At 44.3% G+C, this 25,148-nt stretch overlaps 1 protein-coding gene across 1 annotated transcript in view; it reads left to right on the forward strand.

Moving 5' to 3' along the window:
- Positions 1 to 25,148, forward strand: part of RYR3 (ryanodine receptor 3) — a 1,291,138-nt gene that overhangs the window by 122,459 nt on the left and 1,143,531 nt on the right. Inside the window, 3 exon segments of the mRNA XM_029600192.1 lie at positions 6,477 to 6,589; positions 8,728 to 8,833; positions 16,478 to 16,565. Of these exon segments, the coding sequence (XP_029456052.1) occupies positions 6,477 to 6,589; positions 8,728 to 8,833; positions 16,478 to 16,565 (307 nt within the window).

Raw genomic sequence — 25,148 nt, forward strand, 5'->3', positions numbered from 1 at the left:
ACACCAGAAATAACTAAACATTTTTTCCTGGCGTTATGACTGAGCAATATGCCAGAAATGGCCATAACACAATTCGGGATACATTTTTGGCTAGGGGAGAGAGAGAGAGAGATAGAGAGAGAGAGAGAGAACCTCTGGGGAGGGCTGCACAGTGTATATCTATTTATATCTCTATAAGAGGGCTATCTAATAGATTGAGGTGAGGTGTTGGTGGTGGTTTCGGGTTTAGGAATCAGTTTCACATGTAGAGTGAGATGTACGAACAGCACAGTGCACCTTAGTGAAGATTTGACATCATTTGGAGTGAGGAAAGTCTCACAAAGATGAAATTTTATACTATGTTATCTCACCTTAGCTTGATCGTACCCTGTTAGAGTTCATCAAGCTAGAGTGAGAGAACATAGTAGAAATGCCATCTTTGTGAGATTTTCCTCACTTAAAATGACATCAAATCTTCACAATGGTGTACTGTGCTGTTTGTACATCTCACTCTACATGCGAAACTGGTCCCTAAACCTGAAACCACAACCAACACCTCACCTCAACCTTTTAGATGGCTCTCCTATAGAGATATAAATAGGTGCACACTGTGAGGCCCTCCCCAGAGGCTCTCTCTCTTTTTCTTTCTCCCCTCCCTCTCCCTCTCTCTGTCACCCTCATCCTCTCCCCCTCAGAAAAAAATAGGGATTATCGCACAGTGTACTAAGTTTACCACACCACTTGATACTACGGATGTGAAGCGGTAAGTTACCGTGTGGTGTGGTAAATCAAAAATTTCCATAAACATGCCCCTTTTTGTTATCAATGCATTAGTAACACTTTTTGATGAATCTAGCTGTTAGTCAGAAAAGTAGAGATACTTAAACTTATCTGGTTACGTTAACTGGATAATTTAGATCTGCTCAATAGCATGTCTAAAGTTAGCTGGATAAGACTATCCTATTTGAGATTATTCAGCAGCATAACCATGCTCCTGTATATCTCTTAACAGTTAGCCAGGCTATTTTCTTAGACTTTTTCTTTAAATATCTCTATATTTTTTTGTAGGAAATCACCTCCCACATCTTGACTTAATTATCCACATATTTTCCTGAATTTGTTTGGTAGAAAACATTTAAACGTACAGACCTAAAATTCAGTTTTGCACCCAATCAATGGCAGTGTTTGGGACTATAACTTTCTCAGGCTTTTCTCTATTTGAACGCAATAGGGTTCAACATGACCTGAAGAAATCCACATTGTATTGAAATAATTTGCAGATATGTAAAAAATACAGAATAGAAGGTGCAAAATGTATGTGATGTTCATGGCATAAAAACCTTGAAGTCCATATTCAGCACATTTGTCTGGCTAAGGAGGTCATTTATCAAAGTGCTATATGGCGTTTTCGCATGCGTTAAGGCATTGACTCTCTACCTGGGTAACATCAAGCTAGGTTGAGAGAAAATTGCACAAATCTCATCTTTGTGTGAGTTTTCTCACTCCGAAGGTCATCAAATCTTCACAAGAGTGCACTGTTCTGTTTGTACGTCACGCTCTGCATGTCAAAGTGGCCCCTAACCCCTACACTAATACCTAAACCTCACCTCGAGTAGCTAGGTGGGCCTCCTATAGAGGTATAAATACCTACTTAGCATGAGGGCCTTATACTAGTGTCTCTCTCTCTCTCTCTCTCTCCTCCCCCCCCCCCCCCCCCCCCCCCCCCCAGTAATCGTAGGTAGGAATTGCAACAATTGTGGTACTTACTATCGCAGTCTGCAGTAATACCTATGTGAAGTGCTAAGATAGCGCACTTTGTGATAAACAGATTATTACCATAAAACATGCCCCTTTTCCTATCACATGTGATATTTAGTGCATTTTGATAAATCCAGGCCTTTTTTGCCAGTTGATTTTTAGCAAAATCTGGCTAACCTTCACCTAGATTCATCAAGCTGCGATTTATTCTTGCAGGAGGTGTCCTACTATCATGGTGGAGGGTGTTGCCAGGATAGTGGGTCCTCTCCCCCGAAAAAGCATCATGACTCTAAGGTGCTTTCTTTTATGTTGTGGCCAGACACCTTGACATAATAGAATGTGGTGAATGGCCCTTTAACGGAATAATGGCTTCAACCTCACGGGTCTGCCATCATCTTAAAAGGCTGCTGTCCCTAAAAAAAAAAAATGCAGCCAAATGGGGAGGCTGATCAGGGTTCACTGCTGACCCCTGTTTCAATCCAGAGCCACTGGTTGAGGTGACCCCAACTTCACCAAAAATGAAAAATGAGTGGAAATATGCATGTGGCAGTGGCAAAATCCCCAATTTTCACCCCCCACCTCCTGCTGCCCTGGCATCTCAAAGTGTCACCCCAATCCCCACCCCCCTGAAATCTTAACCCCCCACCTCCAACCCCCTGGCCCCTCCGACAGCAAGATCCACCCAGCCCTGCAATGGCAAGAATCCCATCCCCTAGCCCCCCTGAAGGCAACCACCACCCACCCCTTGCCCCCTGAAGGCTTAAACTCCCATTCTCCCCACCCCACTCCCCTCCAGAGGCCCCCTTACCTTATCCTGGATCCCACATTGGGGACATGTACACCCTTGCACCCATAGCAGTCAGTGCCATTTTCCAAAATGGCAGTGACCTGACCTTATCCCAGCCATGTGACTGGGGTTAGGTCCAGGGACTGGACCCAGGCCACCCTAATGCAGCTTAATGAATGCCCCAGTTGGATAACTCAAAGGTGCTCAAATTGGTCCTCAACCCCCAGCTCATTAGATTTTCAGGATCTTCCTAATGAATATGCATGATAATAATTTGCATACTTAGGTAATGCATGCGAACAAATCTCATGTATATTCATTAGAGATATTTTGAAACCTGACTGGCTTCAGGGACTCCAAGGACCAGTTTGAGCACCCCTGGGATAAATTTAGGAGGACCAATTATCAATCCTAATTGTTGCACTGGAGGTGGACCCTTGCCCTGGTGCAGGATCGGTACGGCCCCTCTGGTGGGACCCAGAGAGCACACAAGGAGACAGAGGCTAGCTGGCTGGAGCTTCACTAATAACAGTCCGGGGTTTCCACAGGTTGAGCCCTTGGGTACCCGGACTGCCTGGACTTGGGTGGGCCACCGATGGTCTTCCAGAGAGGTGTGCCCACCACGAGAAAGGGTGCGCGGCTGATGCAGAGTGGGTAAGCTAGACTTGAACTGGAAGCTCTGGAGACCTCAGGAGGGCAACAGTTCAGGGAGGTTCTCCGGGTGAGACAGGCAGCACTTGGTCTAGCCAAGTGGAAGCCGCGGTTGGTTTCCAAGCAGGTTGGCCCAAAGGTAACAGTAGGCCAGAAGAGAGTGTCCGAGTGAAGTGCAAAGTTCAGAGCCAGAGTGTCAGTCCAGGAGAGGTCAGCCAAAGCAGGGGTCAAAACCAGAATCAGTCTGAGCGTAGTCAAGGCAAGTGAGGTCATTTCCAGGTGGCAGAGAGTAGAATGGTCAGGCAGACAGTGGTCAGTTCCAGACAGCAGGCAAGAGAATGGTCAGGCAGGCTGTGGTCAGTTCCAGGTGGCAGGCAAGAGAATGGTCAGGCAGGCAGTGGTCGGTTCCAGGCGGCAGGCAAGAGAATGGTCAGGCAGGCAGAGGTCAGTACCAAAGGTCAGTCTGGAGAGGTACTACCTGGGAAGAATACAGGAACGCAAAATTGAGGACACAGGAACACGGAGACGCTGGAACAGGAGACACTGGAATAGGAGACACTAGAACAGGAAGGCAAACTCACTACACCAACGGTGTTGACTCGATTGTCAAGGCGAGGTCCTGGGGAAAGGGCCTCGCCTTAATAGTGCATCTATGTGTCGTCATCGGGAGGTGACCCCACGGGTTTTCCCGCTCTGGGCCTTTTAAAGGGCTGCACATCAGCCGCACATGCGCCTAGGGGCGTGGCCGAGGACGCCAACGCTTCGGAGCCCCGACGGGAGCTCCGCCATGAGGCCTGTGAGGAGGATGGTGAACTGGAAGTCCGAGGATGCCGTGAACTGGCTGTGGTCGCAAGAGAGGGGTGCCCGGAGCTGGTTGATGGGAGTGCAAGGTGAGCAGGGCTGGGACGCGCAACAGTACCCCTCCCCCTTCTAGGCCTCCCCCTTACCGGTTTATGCTTTTCTGGATGGTCCTGATGAAACCCTCGAAGCAGGTCTTTATAAAAAATATTTTGAGAGGGTTCCCAAGAGTTTTCTTCTGGGCCGAAACCCTCCCAAGACAGGAGGTACTCCCAATGGCCATGACGACACCGAACGGCAAGGACCTCCTTGACCTGAAGAGTGTTCTCAGGTTCTGCCGTGTGCTGAGTAGGAGGTGTAGGCCTTCAGGAAGGCCAGGAAAAGGCTAAAGGCTTCAATAATGACACGTGGAACATGTTGTGGATTCCCATGGAGGCAGGGAGTTGTAACTGATAGGTGACTGCTCCAATGCGTCGGAGAATAGGGAACAGCCCAATGAATCTGGGAGCTAGCCTTTGAGACGGCAGTCATAATCGAATATGTTTCGTGCTGAGCCAGACTATGCTTCTGAACAATTTTGTATCATCTTCAAATTTGATTACCTCACCTGTCGTATTTCTTTCCAGATCATTTATAAATATATTGAAAAGTATGGGTCCCAATACAGATTCCTGAGGCACTCAATTGCCCACTCCCTTCCACTGAGAAAATTGTCCATTTAATCCTACTCTCTGTTTCCTGTCTTTTAGCCAGTTTGTAATCCACGAAAGGACATCACCACCTATCTCATGACTTTTTACTTTTCCTAGAAGCCTTTCATGAGGAACTTTGTCAAATGCCTTCTGAAAATCCAAATATACTACATCTACCGGTTCACCTTTATCTACATATTTATTAACTCCTTCAAAAAAGTGAAGCAGATTTGTGAGGCAAGACTTGCCTTGGGTAAAGCCATGCTGACTTTATTCCATTAAACCATATCTTTTATATGTTCTGTGATTTTGATATTTAGAACACTTTCCATTATTTTTCCTGGCACTGAAGTCAGGCTAACTGGTGTAATTTCCTGGATCGCCCCTGGAACCCTTTTTAAATATTGGGGTTACATTAGCCACCCTCCAGTCTTCAGGTACAATGGATGATTTTACTGATAGGTCTAAAATTTTATTTTTGAGTTCCTTCAGAACCCTGGGGTGTATACCATCCAGTCCAGGTGATTTACTGCTCTTCAGTTTGTCAATCAGGCCTACCAGATCTTCTAGGTTCACCGTGATTTGATTCAGTCCATCTGAATCATTACCCATGAAAACTTTCTCTGCTATGGATATCTCCCCAAAATCCTCTTCAGTAAACACTGAAGCAAAAAAATCATTTAATCTTTCTGCGATGGCCTTATCTTCTCTAATTTCCCCTTTCACCCTTCGATCATCTAACGGTCCAACTGACTCCCTCACAGGCTTTCTGCTTCGGATATATTTAAAAACGTTTTTACTGTGAGGTTTTGCCTCTACAGCCAACTTCTTTTCAAATTCTCTCTTAGCCTTTCTTATCAATGTCTTACATTTAACTTGCCAATGTTTATGCATTATCCCTTTTTTCTTCTGTTGGATCCTTCTTCCAATTTTTGAATGAAGATCTTTTGGCTAAAATAGCTTCTTTCACTTCCCCTTTTAACCATGCCGGTGTTTGTTTTGCCTTCTTTCCACCTTTCTTAATGTGTGGAATACATCTGGACTGTGCTTCTAGGATAGATGGTCTATGAAGATGGTTTGCGAAGGTGGCCCATGAAGGAACATACAAAGGGGTGTGTGCTTTGGCTGTGTGCCTTAGTGACATGCTGGCACAGGCATCGAGGCTGACTTTAAATAGCTGTGCTGCAGTAACTTCACTAAAAAGGAGGTGGAGAAGGGTTTCCTTTCAGTGTCAGAGAGAGGGCAAAGTTAATACATCAGAGCTGCTTACCTAGAAACAAATACACAGAAGCAAGCACAATCAGCTACAAGCAATAGATTCAAAGTTCTAGCAGAGATAATGTTCATTTTTCTTATGGAGTCCTGTTGACCAGGGCCACACAGGTGTTTTTGACCATATTTAGATGAAGATTTGACAAGTGTATTGGGCTTCCTTTCCTTAGTTTGAGTTGACACCATAGCATGAACATGCTCAGTGTGGTTCCTTCCCCCAATTCCAGATGTCTCTGAAATCGAGAGAGTGACCCTGTTATAAGAAAAAGACTAATGAGAATTATTGTAATGAAGTTGATACTGTATTAAGTATTGGAGAGTGGGGCTGGCCTTTAAAGCTAAGATTCACTGGCCTCTCAAACTTAGAATACTATTATTTTTATTTGCTGAACTCAGCAAATAATTTTTGGCCATACATCTTTCTAAATCCTGAAGCTGGTTGAACTGAGTCCTGTGTGGTTTATTGTTCTCTGTAGGTTTATATCTACTAGCCATGCTGTGGGATACTTATGAAATAACTCATGTTTTATACTCTACAGGTGAGGCTTGTTGGTGGACCATTCACCCTGCTTCTAAACAAAGGTCTGAAGGAGAGAAGGTCCGGATTGGTGATGATCTGATTCTGGTCAGCGTTTCCTCAGAAAGATATCTGGTAAATACTGAAAACTCAAATTTTATTAATGTTGCCAGACCTCCAGGATTGTCCTGGAGACTTCAAGAATTAAAGGTCAACTTCCATGATCTTGGAGAAAAAACTGAGAAAATTCTCAATAAAAAAAAAAAAAAAGAATTCCATGGCAAATCAGATTATCATGTTTTCAGCATCTCTTTAGTTTCATAATACCAGTGACTGAAGTTCAGCCAGTGTCAAGGTTTAAGGAGAAAGATGACCTAACCAAAAACACTACACAGGAGCTTCAATGTTTGTGAGATAAATATATTTTATTTTAGTCTATTGAGTGCATTTTCGATGTGTCAGTCAATTCTTAATTGCATGTTATTTTCTTTTAGTTTTTCAAGGAACTGAGTGGCATTAACAAATACATACACTTGTGCATAAAAAATTAAAGCAAACTTCATCATAATATTGCCAGTATTTAAGACAAACTTAATCATAGTATTACTAGTCACTTTTTCAATATTTTGTTTGTTTATGTAACATGTACATAAAAACTGACACATGCACATTAGTGCTGGTAAATTGCAAATGAGCTGCTCCTTTAATAATAAGAGTTACAATAAACCCAGTCCTAAAGTTGCATGTATGTTATTTTAATACTGTATTGTTATTTTATTGTATAATTTTTATTTCTTTCATTTAATTTATTTATTATGTATGTTTTGTTGTAAACTGTTTTGATTAATTCTTTTGAATTGTAAAGGCGGTATATAAACATTTTAAAATAAATAAATAAAATAAAATAAAAGTCATTATGTCACGTGATGAAACCAGAGTTGGCAGCGCCATACTTCACAACAAAAAGATGTGCTTCTCAAAACATTATGTATGTCCAAAGTTTTTAATTGAATTTCTTCAAAAAAATGTATTCCAAGAGGCAGTTCACAGATTAAAGTAAAGTCAAATTTGGTCCCCTGACACAGAACTGTGTTTCACGAAGAAACTGCGATGGGGAGGACTTACATCCCTATCAGCAGAACAGTCCTAAAACAAAAGAGGAACACCCACAGTTTCTTCATGAAAAGTGGTTCCGTGTTGGGGGACCAAACTTTATTCGGTGAACAGCATCTTTGAATTCCATTCGAATAAATATTTTTGGAGAAATTCTATTATAAACTTTATTTGGCCTTGTATAACGTTTTTGCTGTTTTTGCCAGTGTGTCTTCACTCACCCTACTTTAGTTTAACTCCATATTTCATGCATGTCATATTTATTTCTGAAAGGTGTCTATATATGTGAAAAAAGTGTTATGAGATTTTTGTCTAATTCTTAAATGTGTCAATTCCAGCCAGATATCCCCTACTGCTTTAAGTAGATGGTTTTGCTTAAACTATTTTTTTCTGTAGAACATTTTTCCTTTTCAGAAGATGCAGAAAATTAAATCCTGAGACAAATATGTACTGTTTCAAAATTGTGTATGAAAACTTCCTTGTGGGCTTTTCATACATATTTTGTGTTTGAAGACTACATCTAGTTGTTTACATCTGCCTTGATTGTTGATTGCTGTCCCCCAGAACATAGGATAAATGTTAGCTGTAAAATTTGTATCTGCTGTAACTATTGCAAAAAATCTTAAAAGCAAAAGTACAGTGATGTTCTGAATAATTTTTTAGATTGCTCCAAAAAATGATATCACAATCCTCAAGTTTTCTATATTTCCTGAGAGCAAACACAGTAATATATTTTAATCTTTTCCTCAGAGCTGACAGAAAACAACATTGTCCCTAAAGTTATGAACATTTCAAATATATATATATTTTTAAAAATGATCTCCCTTTAAGCCATACTCTGATATGGCTGGGAAACCTAGAGACAGAAATGGAGAAAGGAGATGTCAAGCAGAAGTAAGGAAATTCTGACTGATTATTTGACAGCAAAGAACTTTTTTTCCTTTATAAGGAAGAATATTTGGCATTAGAAGCAAAGGAAGGGTTTGTTAGAAACAAACCAAAATATTAGTCAATATTTCTGTCAAAAATAGAGCCTGCTCTGCTAATAATAAATAAAGCACAGCTCTGCTAAAGAGTAAACCAAATAGAATATTTTCCTAAATTGGAATACTGTAAGCACTAGGTGACATTTTCTTAGCCTGAGGTTTTGTCTCTTGCAGCACCTCTCCTTCTCGAATGGAAAAGAAAATATACAGGTAGATGCTTCGTTCATGCAGACCCTGTGGAACGTCCATCCCACCTGCTCAGGCAGCAATATTGCAGAAGGTTTGACACTTCACTTCTCTGTGCTTGATTTTAAGGAACTAATTTGGGAAATGAAATCCTTTTATACACAAGTCAGCTATCAATTAGTCCGTAGGTTTTAGATATGTTTTATGATGACACCAAGTTGTCTCTTTTAGACTGTTTTATTATATGAGTACATCCCATTGCTTATACATGACCCACATGATCTCATTTGGAATTAATGAAAAAAGGATATTCTAAACAGGTACTCAGCATCACCATGTCAATTTTACTCCTGCACCAGCATTTTATGGCTATATTTACTTCACATGCTTTCACTTTGATCCATTGTTTATGCGTGTAATATGTTTATTTCTGTCCATCATTATTTATATTATTTATGTTGCATTGTGATGTCTTCACAGATATATATGTTTCTAATTACTGACTTTTAACATTTGTTTTTAACTATCTTTATATTGATATCTCATATTCATTTATACATTTTATAATTTACATTATTTGTAATGTTCAAACACCTTTTAATATTTTTAAATGTTTATGATATGTGTGATTTAATTTTAGTAGCCCCTGAGACAGCTCTTCATACAGAGCGAAACTCGGCCAGAGTAGGGCTTGAATACTGTCAGAATAAAGGTCTTTTCTGTATATCGATCTCATTCTTCTTGGTCGCTACACAGCCATATTGGATTGGCTTCCGGTTTATTTTTTGGGAGATTTCCAGTGTACTAATGGCCAAATTTTAATCCCCTCCCTGCGTAAAAAATGGGGATTATGCACATAATTGGGCCTTGCACGTGTTGCGCATTTTCAAAGGGGCCTGGCCATGCGCATAACCCCTGTTATGTGCCGAAGTGCCGGGCCCAGAGAAAGGGGCAGTCTGGGGGGTGGGGAGGAGTGGAGCTGGGGGGCAGCCATTACAGCGGCCATTTGCCACTGTGCTGGGGAAGTGCGAGCCGGCAGTCAGTTGGTGCGTGCAAGTTGCTTCTGCTCCAATGGAGCAGTAAGCAATAACATAAAAAAAGTAAAGGGTTTAGGGGGTGGGGAGGAGAGGAGAGGAGAGGGGAAGGGGAAGGAAGGTTAGGTAGGGGGGTAGGGAACTGGGGAAGGCTGGGATTGCGTTGCCGCATGGAAATTGCGTTAGTATACCCCCCTTGAGCATGCCGCCCACACATATGTGTGAGGATTATAAAATCTGGTATGCATGTGTGCATGGTGCACTGATTTTCTAACATGTCTGTGCCGGCGCGTGCATGTTAGAAAATCTGCGCGTCCATGTGTCTGTGCCAGGAAATGCGCGCACATGGATGCACACGCGCACATTTGAAAATCTACCCCTTAATGAGTTATTTATATTACAAACATTTATTGTATTTCTTGATAAGTTATGCTTTTGTTGAGGGAAACTGCAGGGACTGTACTTGGTAATATACATTGGATATTTTCAACCCTGAGAAGAGCACTGATGAAGTCAGAGCTACATTAAGGTCCTGGTGAATATCCAGTTCCAAAATCCAAATCCAAATCTAATATGATTTGCTTTCTCTTCTTTGAGATGAAGCATTTATAGTGACATACCAGGCCTATTGGTCATGGGTTGAAACAATATTCTCTTCTCTTTTAGTTTATATTTATAGTATTTACAGTTTCCAGTGTAAAAAGGTGTCTTAACATGGTTTTCATTATAACAACAATAAAATATATCAGTATAGCATAATACATTGTTTATGTTGTTTTCTTTCTGTGACAGAGTCTGTTTATTGAAGCAAATATGAGGATTTCATTCTTAAAAGAGATTTTATGAGGATTTTAGTCTTCCATACATTTATGGGATTAAGCTATAAAGTATATTTATATCTATGTAGAATGCAGTGTTTGAATGATGACTGGTAAACAGCTCACATCCTTCATTATTGTCCACTACATTTATAACAGTTGATCATGATAAGCCGTTGTAATACAACCTTTTCATGAAAAGCAGAATGGTGCATACTACTTTAAAAATTAAACCAAATGATGTCAATGTTCAATAGGATTTGTCTGGCTATCTTTGAGACTTATTTCTCGGGGGAGAGTGGTATCAATAGTGACCCATCCATTGTAAAACCCAGATAAAATTGGCAACCTCCTGGGCCTATAGATGCACATATACAAACTTTTCATAGTTTGGTTCTTCAAGAATTGCTTACACATGATTTCACTACACGACATTTCAATTTATCTCATGCCCATCGAAAAGCTCTCATGCAACTGAGAAACATGTCGAGCATGGTTATTAAGCCCGCCGACAAAGGGGAAGCAGTAGTAGTAGTTGATAAAACCACATATATTCAGAAACTCACCAATCACCTACAAGATACACGATATTACCAACAAACATCCACTGACCCTACTAAAAACATCTCAGAGAACGTGGAACTAGTGTTGCAAAGCTCCACGGGGTTAACAACCAAAGAAAGGGCATTTCTCACTGTACCATATCCAAGGAAACCAGTGATATACTCGGTGCCTAAAATTCATAAAGATCTAGATAATCCACCAATTAGACCCATAGGGGTAGATTTTCAAATAGCGCGATTTGGCGTACTTTTGTTGGCGCATCAGGCGCCAACAAAAGTACACTGGATTTTAGTAGATACGCGCGTAGCCGCGCGTATCCGCTAAAATCCGGGATCAGCGTGCGCAAGGCTATCGATTCCGTATAGCCGGCGCGCGCCGAGCCACGCAGCCTACCTCCGTTCCCTCCAAGGCCGCTCCGAAATCGGAGCGGCCTCGGAGGGAACTTTCTTTTGCCCTCCCCTCACCTTCCCCTCCCTTCCCCTACCTAACCCACCCGCCCGGCCCTGTCTAACCCCCCCCCTTACCTTTGTCGGGGGATTTACGCCTCCCGGAGGGAGGCGTAAATCCCCGCGTGCCAGCGGGCCGCTAGTGCGCCGGGACGCGACCTGGGGCGGGTCCGGAGGGCGCGGCCACGCCCCCGGTCCACCCCGGGCCGTAACCATGCCCCCGGGCCCGCCCCTGAAACGCTCCCGATGCGCCCCGAAAACGCCGCGCGGATCGGGCCCGCCCTCCGACACGCCCCCGGCACGCCCCCCTCTGAAAACCCCGGGACTTACGCGAGTCCCGGGGCTCTGTGCGCGCCGGTAGGCCTATGTCAAATAGGCGCACCGGCGTGCAGGGCCCTGCTCGCCTAAATCCGCCCGGATTTAGGCGAGCAGGGCTCTTAAAATCCGCCCCATTGTGTCTCAAAATGGATCAACTCTAGAACCAGTCGCATCGTTTATAGACAGGTTTCTACAACCATATGTCATACAAATACAGTCCTACGTCAAGGACACTTCACATTCTTTGACCTTAATTCAGTCCCTGGCTATTAATCAAGACAATTATACTATGGTCACCATGGACATCAATTCTTTATACACTAATATTTCTCAACATAAAGCCTTGCAGACAGTTATACAAACTCTCAATCAACGTACAGCTCCTCACAGAATTTCAAATAAATTGTTGATTGAATTGACAGAAATAGTATTGTTCCAAAATTATTTCTGGTTCGGTCAAGAATGCTTCCATCAAATTCACGGCATACCCATGGGGTCACCTTTAGCACCTGCCGTAGCCAATCTATATGTGGCAGAGTTTGAGGAGAGCCATATAAGACCATCAGAATGGTGGGGAGAAATCAACTGTTGGTTGAGATTTATTGATGACATCTTTTTCATCTGGATTGGTACAGATCAATGGCTTAAAAAATTTCTAACATGGATTAACACCGTGGACAGTCATCTGCAATTCACAGCTCAAGCTTCATTAAGTAGTGTCACATTTTTGGATGTGCGGATTACAAAGATTTGGAACACTTTAAACACCACTGTGTATCGGAAAGACACTGATCGAAATAACCTGTTAAGGTTTTCTAGTCACCATGCATACAATTTTAAAACGGGTTTATCGGTGAGCCAATTTTTCAGGATCAGGAGAATATGCTTCACGGATGAGGAATATGAAATACAAGCTAATATCTTGAAAGAAAGATTTAAGGCAAGGGGATATCCGTTCAAGGCCATTCAGAAAGCATACAAAAGAGCTAAGTTCAGTGACCGGCAACAATTACTGGTGTATCGACCGAAAAAGGAACTTGACTGCTTGGTATGCGTCTTACAACAATCTACGGCCACAGGAGCAATCATAACAGCCATCAAGAAGCATTGACACATTTTGACTTTACACGAAGAATTCGCAGAAATCCCCATGTTTGCCATCTCTAGGGGTAGAAACATCCGAGATATGCTGGTGCATGCACAATTAGTGCAAGAAAAACCCACAGGAGTTATTACAGGTCATCAAACATGTGGACACTGCAGTTGGTGCTCCCAGTGTATAGTAGGAGTAGAATGGATCGATCCAGTCACACAATATAAAGTGTGACACAAGAGCAACACCGACTGCAATTCACATAAAGTAATTTATGCAATAGTTTGCCCCTGTCCAAAACTGTATATCGGCCGCACCACACGGCCGGTCCGAATCCGATTGAGTGAACACAAAGGGGCGGATTTTAAGAGCCCTACTCGCGTAAATCTGCCCGGATTTACGCGAGCAGGGCCCTGCGAGCCGGTGCGCCTATTTTACATAGGCCTACCGGCGCGCGCAGAGCCCCGGGACTCACGTAAGTCCCGGGGTTTTCCGAGAGGGGCGTGTCGGGGGCGTGTCGGGGGCGGGCCCGATCCACGCGGCGTTTTCGGGGCGGGATGTAGCGTTTCGGGGGTGGGTCTGGGGCGTGGTTACGGCCCGGGGCGGTCCGGGGGCGTGGCTGCACCCTCCGGACCCGCCCCAGGTTGCGTCCCGGCGCGCTAGCGGGCCGCTGGCGCGCGGGGATTTACGTCTCCCTCCGGGAGGCGTAAATCCCCCGACAAAGGTAAGGGGGGGTTTTAGACAGGGCCGGGGGGGTGGGTTAGGTAGGGGAAGGGAGGGGAAGGTGAGGGGAGGGAACGGAGGTAGGCTGCGCGGCTCGGCGCGCGCCGGCTATACGGAATCGGTAGCCTTGCGCGCGCCGATCCAGGATTTTAGCGGATACGCGCGTATCTACTAAAATCCAGCGTACTTTTGTTGGCGCCTGATGCGCCAACAAAAGTACGCCAAATTGCGCTTTTTGAAAATCTACCCGAAATCCCGGTACACTACTGCTAAGTTGACAGCCCCCATGGTGCAGCATTTAACATCAGCATCACATGATATACGGGAACTCAAATGGACAGTGCTTGAACAAGTGTCTACCCCGCAGCGGGGTGGTGATTTAAGAGCTCGATTAAACCATCGAGAATTGTTTTGGATTTACACTTTAAAATCATGCAGTCCTAAGAGCATGAATGACAAATTGAATTTGTCTTCAATTTTCTTATAATCGTACCAATCATTTGACAGTTAGTTTTGAAGCAAAAACGGACCGGTAGTTTTCAACCAGGTCCGATACACATGTCAAATTCACAAGAAGCGTAGGTTGGGAGGCCTCTATCAAGTCCGGAAAACACTTATCAAGTCCGGAGTTAGTTTAATGTGCACAGTAGGCAGAGAGAAACAATTCAATATGTTGGACCAGCGAAAGGAAAGGCTTCCTATAGGAGGATAACAAAACCAATTTTGATTGGTCATACTTGGATACAAAGCACCTCATAAAACAAGAACTTGTATAGCCCATGTTTAGTTGACATCCGGACTGCCATCAGTAAAGACGTTTAACCGATGGAGTAGAAACACCAGGAAATTGGAGCGGGTTACCGCGTCAAGAAGGCAAGCGATTTAGGAACGTAGAAGCCTCTTCAGAAATTTAAGGAAAGTAACATTTAAATATTTAAAATTTTGATTCTGTTTTCAACAGCAGGTCCAGACATCACTCGCCGGAACATCCCCTGAGGAAGGACGCATTCGCGTCCGAAACATATACATGTTGGGATATTTACAATGGGATATTTACAATTTGTGAGACGTGATATACAGCATTAGAATAGAGTTAGTTCCTTAAAAAAAGCAGAGCAGGATCAGAGATCATATTCGACAAAACATCAGCGGTGGTGCTGCGGCATTTGAAAACACCAAGGAACAACCTGTATCTCGTTGAGTAATATTGTACTGGATGTCATTGAATAACTCTAAAACACAGTAGAAATTATTGAAGTTTTTAAACACACTATTTGCACAGAAAGGCACAAAAAAACGGAGGAGGTTGGTGGTTCTATGATTATAACATGCCAAATGAGGCAGGGTTGCCTACACGATTATATGAGACCCTTCCAACTCCTCTAAAAATATTTTTTCTATAATATTCGATAAAGCCACTCACTGTTCGTGTAGGTGCATAAAAACAAAAAAACATTTTCAAAAATATACAAGAGTTTTGTAATAGAATATATAAGATGTTTTTCACAGTGAGTGAACTTTTTTGGTTCCCCTTTTGATTCTTTTAACTTTGAGACTTAGCCAGACAAATCTGAGGTTCCTCATTGGACAATTTTAGCTGGATAAAAAAGAGCCATTCCGCTGGTGGGGCTTAAACTTAGCTGGATAGTAATGAATATTGGTCCTATTCAGCTGCCGGTGAAAGCAGATCTAAAGTTAACCAAGTATGTATACCTGGATAACTTTAGCCTTAACCAGCTATATAAAAACTTAAAGGTGAATTTTAAAAGCCAGGTGCTTGCCAAAATCAGGAGATGTGCACATATGGGACATGCGCATGTCCACTCAATTTTAATAGCCGCCTACATGCGTGCATCTCTCAATACATGGATATCTCACTTGGAACGAAAAAGAGGAATGGTGTGGGCGAGGCATGGGCATTCCAGGATGGGGCGGGGCCAAAGGAAGTGTGTGCAGGTGCTGCATAATTTTACTTCTGCTATGGAGGAGGTGTAAGTTTCAAAAAAGGGGTCTGAGTAATTGGGGGACGTGCAGGCTGTTATAAAATTGCCATGAGCCGGAGTATTTTAGATGTTTTCTGTGATCAGCTTTAACTGAGAATACCTCTTTCTGCATATGCTCCACAGTGATGTCATTTCATGTGAGGTCATTCAAAATGTGGCCACCTCCTTGGTCAGTGCATTATTGAATCTGTGCATTTCCATTCTGCACATGCTGTGTAGTGATGTCATTTCTCGTAAATCATTCCAAATGACAGTGTTGGTACCCGGTGCTATATTGTACTTGAACACTTCTGTTTCCAGGACACATTATGAAAAAAGTCTGGAAGTGGGTGTGCTTAGGGGGTGTGCTTAGGGGGTGTGCCCATGACCACTTTCTGTGATGACATCAAAGAGCCCAAAGGGAGTGTGTTTTGGGGCATGGATATTACATTTAGGGGCACGGCTAAGACCATTTCCTGTGACATCATCAAAATGACTAGAAGGAGCAGGGTTAAGGCAGGACAAGAAGCAGTGCTAAACCCAGAAGTGAACAGTGATCAAGAGGAGCAGGAAATGGGTGGAACCTGACACAGAAAAGAAAACTGATTGGCTGACCTGACCTGTCAAAATCAGTTTGATATTTACCCTACCCATTATATTATGAGAAATCAGGAAGGGTATTGCTGAAAATAGATCTTAGGTATGATTCCTCCAATGCCTGCTTTTTATGAGCTAATGAATGAATGTCATTTTTCTGTAGGATTTCTACGCGGGGGACATGTTGTGCGTTTCTTCCATGGACATGATGAGTGTTTGACAATCCCAGGTCTGAACGATGCACTGAACAGGTAAATAGCATAAGACCACAACTGTACATGATCAAGGTATGGTAACCTGATTTAGTGCCCATAAACCACAGTTATACATGGTTCAGGTACATCCTTCTATATATAATTTGCTATGGTTCTGATTTGGTCACTGTGCATGTCATGCTTAAAAAAGTATATTTCTGCAGTATTTTCTGAAGACTTTGTGATTAAGTTCCTTAGACAGCAGTTGTCGGCATGTTTCCAATGGATGAGGGCATGTATATCTCTGTAAAACATGCTTTGGAATTGCTGGCCTCTAAGTAGGTAAAAATATGTGTAATGAGGGAAATTTCCAGAGCCATTTTCGTGAGTAATACAGTGTTTCACCCATATAAATGGGCTCTTTAAAAATTTCTCACCCTAAATGCGGATAAAAATACTTTTACCTGCATTGCAGTGGAAGTGTTCCCGAGTCAGCGTCAGGTCAGGGGAGTAAATTACAGAACCAGTTTTGGATTTTCAAATCTATGACATAGGTTTGATCAGAAAAAATATCCGCTGAATAAGCAGGTGAAATTTCTCTAAGTACTTTTACCGTTGTCACTTTTTAAAGTTAAAGTACGCATGTACTTTTAAAAATGGTGCAAAAAATGAAATTAAAAAGTACCTGTAGACTTTGCATCTATGCGGGTAGTATGAAAATTGCCCCTGCAGTGTGGCAGCATATGCACTTTTTCCTGCTGTGAAAAGTATGCACATATTTTATTTTTAACTGAGATATAGTGCATTCCCAATGATTGGGAGAAGTCAGGGGAATTAGTCTACACACATATATGCCTTTTTTTGCTCATAGGTTTTGGTAGGCCCTTGCACTAGTATATTGTAGGCATACGCAGAGGCAAAATTTTCATTTTGATTCATTAATTCATATCTTAGGTCATCTCCATTTGTTTAATTTCAAATGAAAATAAATTATGGGGCCGATTTTAAATTTTAAGCGCGCAGGGTACATTTTGCGTGCTACCCGAGCCCAAGGGGAGCCCTGATGGCTTTCCCCATTCCCTCCAAGGCCGCTCCGAAATCGGAGCGGCCTTGGAGGGAACTTTTTTTTTGCTGACCCCACCTTTCCCTCCCTTCCCCTATCTAACCCACACCCCCAGCCCTACCTAAATCCCCCCATACCTTTTTTAGCTGAGTTACGCCTGCTCTGGCAAGCGTAACTTGCGTGCACCGGCTCGCCATCCCCTGGCACAGGCCGCTGTGCTGGAGGATTCGGCCCCGCCCCTGGACCACCCCCGAACCGCCGCCCCGCCCCCAGCCCCTCCATTTTTGAAAGCCTGGGACATACGCATGTCCCAGGGCATGCGTGCACCGACGAGACTATTCAAAATAGACTCGGCGCGCAGGGGTAAGTTTTCGGGGGTTACACGTGTATCTTACGCTCATAACCCTTTGAAAATCTACCCCTATATGTTTTATTTGTTCATTTGTTTAACATTACAGTCAATGGGGAAGCACTGCAACCTATTTTGGGCTACAAAATGGGGGTTTCCTCATCAATTCTAGTGAAACTTGTGGGAAGAAATCATGAGAAGGAGAAAAGAACATCAAGACACCTAGACTGTAGCAAAGTGACACCAAAAGTGGCATGAATAGCTTAAGGGACCATACAGGGGCAAAGGGGTATTAGCAGTGGCAGGAGTTATCCAAGGCACTGTGAGAGGACCAAAGAAGCATCAAGAGCAGGAAGAAACCCCAAACTTCAATAGAGGGCACCAACAACAGTGACATGAACCCTCGAAGGCAGCACAAGAGACAAAGTGGTAACAAGAGTGGCATCAACATCCTAAGGAAAGGGGAATGAAGCAGGGTCAAAGCTGCAAAACAGTGGCATCAACACATCAAGGCACCATGAGAGGTGGACAGCGGCACCCAACAGTAGTAAGAACACCCCAAAGGATAGAGTCTGGGGTGTGACAGAAAGACCCTTAAAGTACAAAGTCTGGGTATGGCAGAATTGCTGAATGGAATAAAGATTGCTAAAGTGCAGGATAAAGGGTAAAACAGCAGATCAATGTGGCATAGGAGATGTCTGTCTTTTTATTGAATCACATATTTATTTGATTTATGTTCTGCTTTTTTGGTATTTTCGAAGCAGATTACATTCAGGTACTGTTGCTGTTTAGTACAAGAGAATGATCTGTCATCAGTATCCTTTTTGAGACGTAAGCTGTTATTACATTCCCTACTTCAAATTGATGTTGCTGCTGGGTGGAATTTCAGGTTTCTTGTGAAATTTTGGTTACCTTTTGAAACTTTTATTACAGTAGAATGTTATTTGAAAAGAAACAGAGAATAAAACTTAGAATATCATAGATCCATGTTACTACCACATCTTGAGTACTGTGTGTAGCTGTGGTTGCTTCATCTCAAAAAAGACATAGCGATCATAGAAAAGGTACAGAGAAGGGTAACAAAAATAATAAAGGGGATAGAAAAGCTCCCTTATAGAGAAAGGCAAAACAGATTAGGGTTCTTTAGCATGGAAAAGAGATGACTCAGAGGGGATATGACTGAAACTTTTAAAATCATGAGTGAGGTAGAACAGGTAAATAGTAAATGCTTATTAACCCTTTTAAATAACACTAGACTAGGGACACTCCATAAAACCTAGCAAGTGGCAAATTTAAAACAAATCAGAGGAAGTTTTTTTTTACTCAGTGTACAATCAAGCTATGGAATTTGTTGCCAGAGGACGTGGTCAAAACAACTAGGGATGTGCACACATTTTTTTTTCGTTGGTGTTTCGTTTTTGGGTCCAGGGTGGGCCATTTCAGTCCACTCCCCGAACCCGAAAACTTTTTCAGTTTCTATTTTGGGAAAACCCGAAAAAACAAAAAACCCCCACCCCAACCCTTCAAATTATAACTGTAATCCCCCCACCCTCCTGGCCCCCCCAAGACTTTCCAAAAGTTCCTGGTGGTCCAGTGTGGGTCCCGGGAGCGATCTTCCCCTCTCGGGCCGTCGGCTGCCAGTAATCAAAATGGCGCCGGTTGCCCTTTGCCCTTACCATGTGACAGGGGCTACCGGTGCCATTGGTTGGCCCCTGTCACATGGTAAGAGCAAAATGACACCGGTAGCCCCTGTCACATGGTAAGGGCAAAGGGCCACCAGCGCCATTGTGATTACAGGCAGCTGGCGGCCAGAAAGGGGGAGATCACTCCCAGGACCCCCGCTGGACCACAAGGGACATTCGGTAAGTCTTGGGTGGGTCGGGCAAGTCTTGGGGGATCGGGACGGTGGGGGTTTGTAATTAATTAAATTTGAAGGGTTGGGGTGGGTTTGGGTTTTTTTTTTTTAATGTGCCCTTTCTCCCCCTCCCCAAAAAACGATAGGAAAACCACATGAAATTTTGTAGGCTTTCCTTTTGTTTTGTCAGCCCCCCAAAATGCAACAAAACAGGAAATGTCATCTTTATTTCCTATTTCATTGCAAATGAATGCACATCCCTAAAAACAACTAACATAGGCGATAGGCCTTTAATGCATGCGAAAACATGTTTACTGCATGCGATCGCACCATATCGTATGGTGCGATGCAAAAACTGGGAGGAGTAGGATGCAAATTCAAAACCTGGGTGGAGAGTGGGCTGGGTTAGCCTGCCTGCGAAGAGGTATTGCAGAGCCATAATGCCAATTTTAACAACACCTCTTTCAGATGTGTTAGGCTGTGTGATAGCAGCCGGGACCATGTGGTGATGTACCTTCGCCATTTGCGATGCGGTCTGTAAGGCTTATGTCAGACAATTGGAAGGCTCCAAAGCCCTGGGGAGAGGGAGAGAGAGAGAGAGAGAGAGAGAGAGAGAGAGAGAGAGAGTGGCCATGATAGCATGTCCCGTAGATAGGTATTTGTATCCCTAGGATAGGCCCACCTAGTAACTCGAGGTGGGGATTAGGTAAGAGTGTAGGGGGTTAGGGGCCGCTTTCACATTGTACATGAGACGTACGAACAGAACAGTGGTCTCTTGTGAGGATTAGCTGGCCTTCGGAGTGAGGAAACTCACTCCAAGATGAGATTTGGGCAAGGGTCTCTCAACCTAGCTTGATGGACTCTCTACCTGGGTAACATGAGAGACCCTTGCCCAAATCTCATAGTGAGGGTTCAAACTAAGTTTCTGAAGGAAAAATCCATAAAAATTATTAGCTAGCTAAATAGATCAACTATTGTGTTGTGACTGGGGTAATAGCTGGTTATGGGGCTTTATCCTACAGAAGCTGTATAGGACTTCATGGCAGAGCAGGACAAGGTCTTCTGCTTGACCAGCTACCCCCCCTTGGGTTGAGCTCACAGGTTCTGGTGGCCAGCAGGACTTTGGCATGGTCAATGGCTGGGGCTGGAGACAAGCTGGGTCTAAGGGCAAGGCAGTCACAGGCGGTGAGACAGGAATCAGAGATAAGCTGAAACTGGAGGCAAGGGCTAGAAATAGAGGCTCAGGCTGGAACTGGAGGCACAGACTGAAGCAAGGTGAAGGAAGGCTGGACAAGCAGGAACACAGTAAGTCAATACTGGGCAAGGCAAGAGTAGGGAGAAACAATACAGGAATAGGTGGGAATGGAATAAATATGTACACAAAACACATAGAACAAACAACAACTGGGTTGCAAGGTAGGGTACAAACAGACAAAGACAGCAAGTAGGAACCCCCAGAGGGGATAAGCCAAGGAAAGCCTATACAAGGTACAGGAGGCTGTTGGGAAGCCCACAACAACAGGAGAGCCACTGGGAGACCCACAGGGAACAGGAATACCTCTGGGAGGTGTATAGGAACCAGAGAACCACAGGAAGACCCACAGAGAACAGGAGGACCCCTGGAAGGCCCACAGAAACAGGAGGACCAGAGAGGACAGGAGGACAAGAACAGGGTAAGGGCAACACAAACACAGGGAAACAGGAATCAAGGCAGAACAAGGAACATATAAGACAGACAATAAACAAGAAGGCCTAAACAGGCCACAAAGCAATGCAAGAAAATCCTAGAGGGCCAAAGGCCACAAACCAACTCAAGGCAAGGAGAAAAGCCCAGAGGATACAAGGCAAGGCAAGGATGGATGGCCCGAAGGCCACAGGACCTGACAAGGCAAGGATAGAAGGTCCAAAGGCCACAGAGCAAGGCAAATATGGAAGCCTACAGGCCACAAGGCAAGGCAAGGCTAGAAGTCCCGGAGAGCACAAGGTAAGGTAAGGCAAGGCTAGAAGTCCCAAAGACCACAAGGCAAGGCAAAGTAAAAGAGCCACAAAGGCCACAGCTTAACAAGGCAAGGATGGCCAAAGCAAGGAGCCAAGGAGACTCAATGATGAGGTGCCGAGGACTCTGTGTGAAAGGTTCTTATAGGGCAAAATTTGCTGAGTCATGGTGCCTTCAAAAAGGTGGCTAAAATGGTTGTAAGCATGGCTTAGTGAGGACTCCTGCTGGTGGGAGGACTGTCTTGTAGCCAGAATTGTTATATATTGGGGATCTGACGGGTACTTGTGACCCAGACTAGTTACTGTCGGAAACAGAATGCTGGTTCAAAGTACTTGGGTCTGACCCAGCATAGTACTTATGTTTTAATTTTCCTAATCAGAATATTACAATGGTCTCTCATTAGTGTGGTTTTCCTGGTAATTTATAAGGTTTGCTTTATTAAGAAAGCTTTTCTAATATTCTGTAACTGAACATAATCTTTTCCCTTTGTTGAATTTCTGGTGTTGCATTAGTTTTCTCGTCCTACTGAAACCTTTCTGATATTCAGAACATGTAAAAGGTCCCTCCTGTACATGTTTTCTTTTGTGCCTGCATTTCTTCATTCTGACTGAGGTTTATGCTGTAGTCTGAATACGTATATGACAGACAATAATATTGAAGACAGTATTAGATTTCTGCTGTGAATTTAGAGTTACGGGATCCCAGAGGAATATCACACATACATCTAATACACATCATTCTTCTGTTGTATGATTTCTCTGCTCTTTCCCTGTGTGTGTAATATTACTGGTACTTTCCTCATACACAAGGGCATCCCAGATAAGATTCTTCCTCAGAATCAGTTCTTTAAAATACTGTCTCCATTACCCCAGAAGCCATAACCATAAAGGATCATGGTTCTGGTGTTTGGTATTGCACTAATCTGCCCTGGCCCCTGCCATGCTAATACTAGCCTCAGATGGGTGTTCTGCCTTTTGTCCCTGCTCCAAAAAAAAGAGGGTGAGGAATAAGTAGTGGTGGCACATGCTCTCCAAATTTCAATTTCTTCAGGCTTTAGCTGGCTTCCACTCCTGGCATCCTGCAGCTAAAATAGTCTCTTTTAAATTTAGGGGCTAGAGTTCCTTTTTTCTTCCAGTACACACTGGTTATTCTTCCTGGTAGGGTGCTGTAAACCTCCACTGGGCTCTCTGCATCCAGCAGCAAATCGTTCAATGCCATGCCTACACAAATATTTCAGAAAGACCCACCTTTCAATGGAGTCTGCCAGCCTGAAAACTGGTTTGCCTGGTGTTCTACAAGACATGTAGGATAAAGTCATATTTGAGGACGCTCATACAAAAGCTCTCAGCTGTGAGATATCATGAACTCCTTGATGTTTCCATGACCTCGTCCCCTTACTTACCTACACCATATATAATTGGGAAGGACACTGGCACAACAAGTCTTCAGAGCTTGGACATCATCTGGAGCTGGGTCAGAACTGTAATTTCCCTCAGCTACTTATCATCCAGACATCAATTACACTACACGAGTTTGTAACAAAGATGTAGCTAATGATACCCGGTAGAAACTCTTTGTCTGATGTATTCTAATACACAGGACCCATATACTTTGTGAAATGATTGTTAGTTGCTGACTAAACGTTCTCTTCCTTATAGGTAATAGGGATATACAGGGGAAAAAAAATTGTTTTTTTTATTCATTCATTTTCGGGAGGTTTTCTCCCCATGAATTTTGGTTCATGGATTGCTTGAATCATTTTATTCACGTGAAAAAAAAGAATCAAACAATTAAAAACAACACACCAAAAATGGCCAAAAAATGAAAGTGAAGCCTCCCTCCCACCCTCCCAGAAAAATGCCATGGCCAGGATCCCCATGGCTCTACTTTCCTGGTCTGGTGGGATCTGCTGGCAAGGACTAGGCTGAAGTCTTGGACTTGCGTATGCTGAGGCCACAGAGTTCTCAAGGCCTCAGCCTACTCAAGGCCAATGCCATGGTCTAGACCAGAGCCGTAACCTCAGCCCAGACACAGGCCCAACACTGTGACCCAACCCGGAGGCCAGGTCCTGATGTTGAGACATCAGCCCAAGGTGAGGTCTGAAGCCATGACCCAATCCAAGAGCTGGGTCGCAATCATGGGGTCTCTGCCTAGGCTGCAACCCGAAACCAGTCTCAATGCCATGACCTGACCAGGAGACCAGATCCTGATGCCAAGGCCTTGGCCCAGACCCAGGTCCGATGCTATGACCTGCCCCAAAGGCTGTGCCCTGATGCCTGGGCCTTGGCCTGGGCTTGAGCCCGAGCCCAGGCCCAGTGCCACGACATGACCTGGAGGCCGGGTCCAATACCAGGACCTTGGCCTAGATCCAGGCTTGAAGCCAAGACCTGACCCAGATGCCAGGTCCTGACACCGGGGCCTCAGCCTAGGCCGGAGTTGAGCTCAGACCTAATGCTATGACCTGACCCAGAGGCTGGGTCCTCCCACTGGGGCCTCAACCTAGACCGAGGCCCAACACCATGACTCGACCCGGAGGCTGGGTATGGACACCTGGGCCTCGGCCATGAAGCTGAGGCCCGATGCCTGGGCCTTAGCCCAGAATCAGGCCCAGGCCTGGGAGGTTTTCTTTGGGTCCTCTTCTTTTTTCAGCACTTCGATGCCAAAAGATGGCATTGTCAGCCCTGTGGCTTAGGCTGAGGCCTCAGCATCAGGACCTAGCCTTCGGTTCAAGTCAAGGCATCGGGCCTGGGTTGGCACATGCAAGGGGGTGCACACTTGTGCCCCCTGCGTGCGCCGAGCCCTAGGGGAGGCCCGATGGCTTTCCCCGTTCCTCAATCGGAGTGGCCTCGGAGGGAACTTTCCTTTCGCTCCCCCCCATCTTCTTCTCCCTTCCCCTATCTAACCCACCCCCGGCCCTACCTAAATTCCCCCCCCCCATCTTTGTTCTCTAAGTTACGCCTGCCTGAGGCAGATGTAACTTGCGCGCGCCGGCCAGCTGCCTGTGCGCCATCCTCCAGCACGGCCACTGTGTCTGAAGACTCAGGACTGCCCCCGGCCCGCCTCTGGCCCGCCGCCCACTAGCCCTCTGGTTCTCCTCCGCCCTCCACTACTCCCTGACCTCCCTCCTCTTCTGCCCTTCCTCATCTCTCTCCTTCCTACCAATATTCACTTCACTCACACACCTATCATGCCCACTCACTCTCTTCCCTGCCCTCACCATTCTTACTCCAAGCATGCTTAAGCACTTTGCCCTTTCACACTCTAAACAAAAAAGGACAGACAAACAAACAAGACAGACACAACAAAACACTTTTACACTTCTTTCACACACTGAAACATAAGATAATGGGAAAGACAAACTGTGAGGAAAAAACAAA

Source organism: Rhinatrema bivittatum, chromosome 4 (genome assembly GCF_901001135.1).
Source record: "Rhinatrema bivittatum chromosome 4, aRhiBiv1.1, whole genome shotgun sequence".
NCBI classification, from domain to species: domain Eukaryota; kingdom Metazoa; phylum Chordata; class Amphibia; order Gymnophiona; family Rhinatrematidae; genus Rhinatrema; species Rhinatrema bivittatum.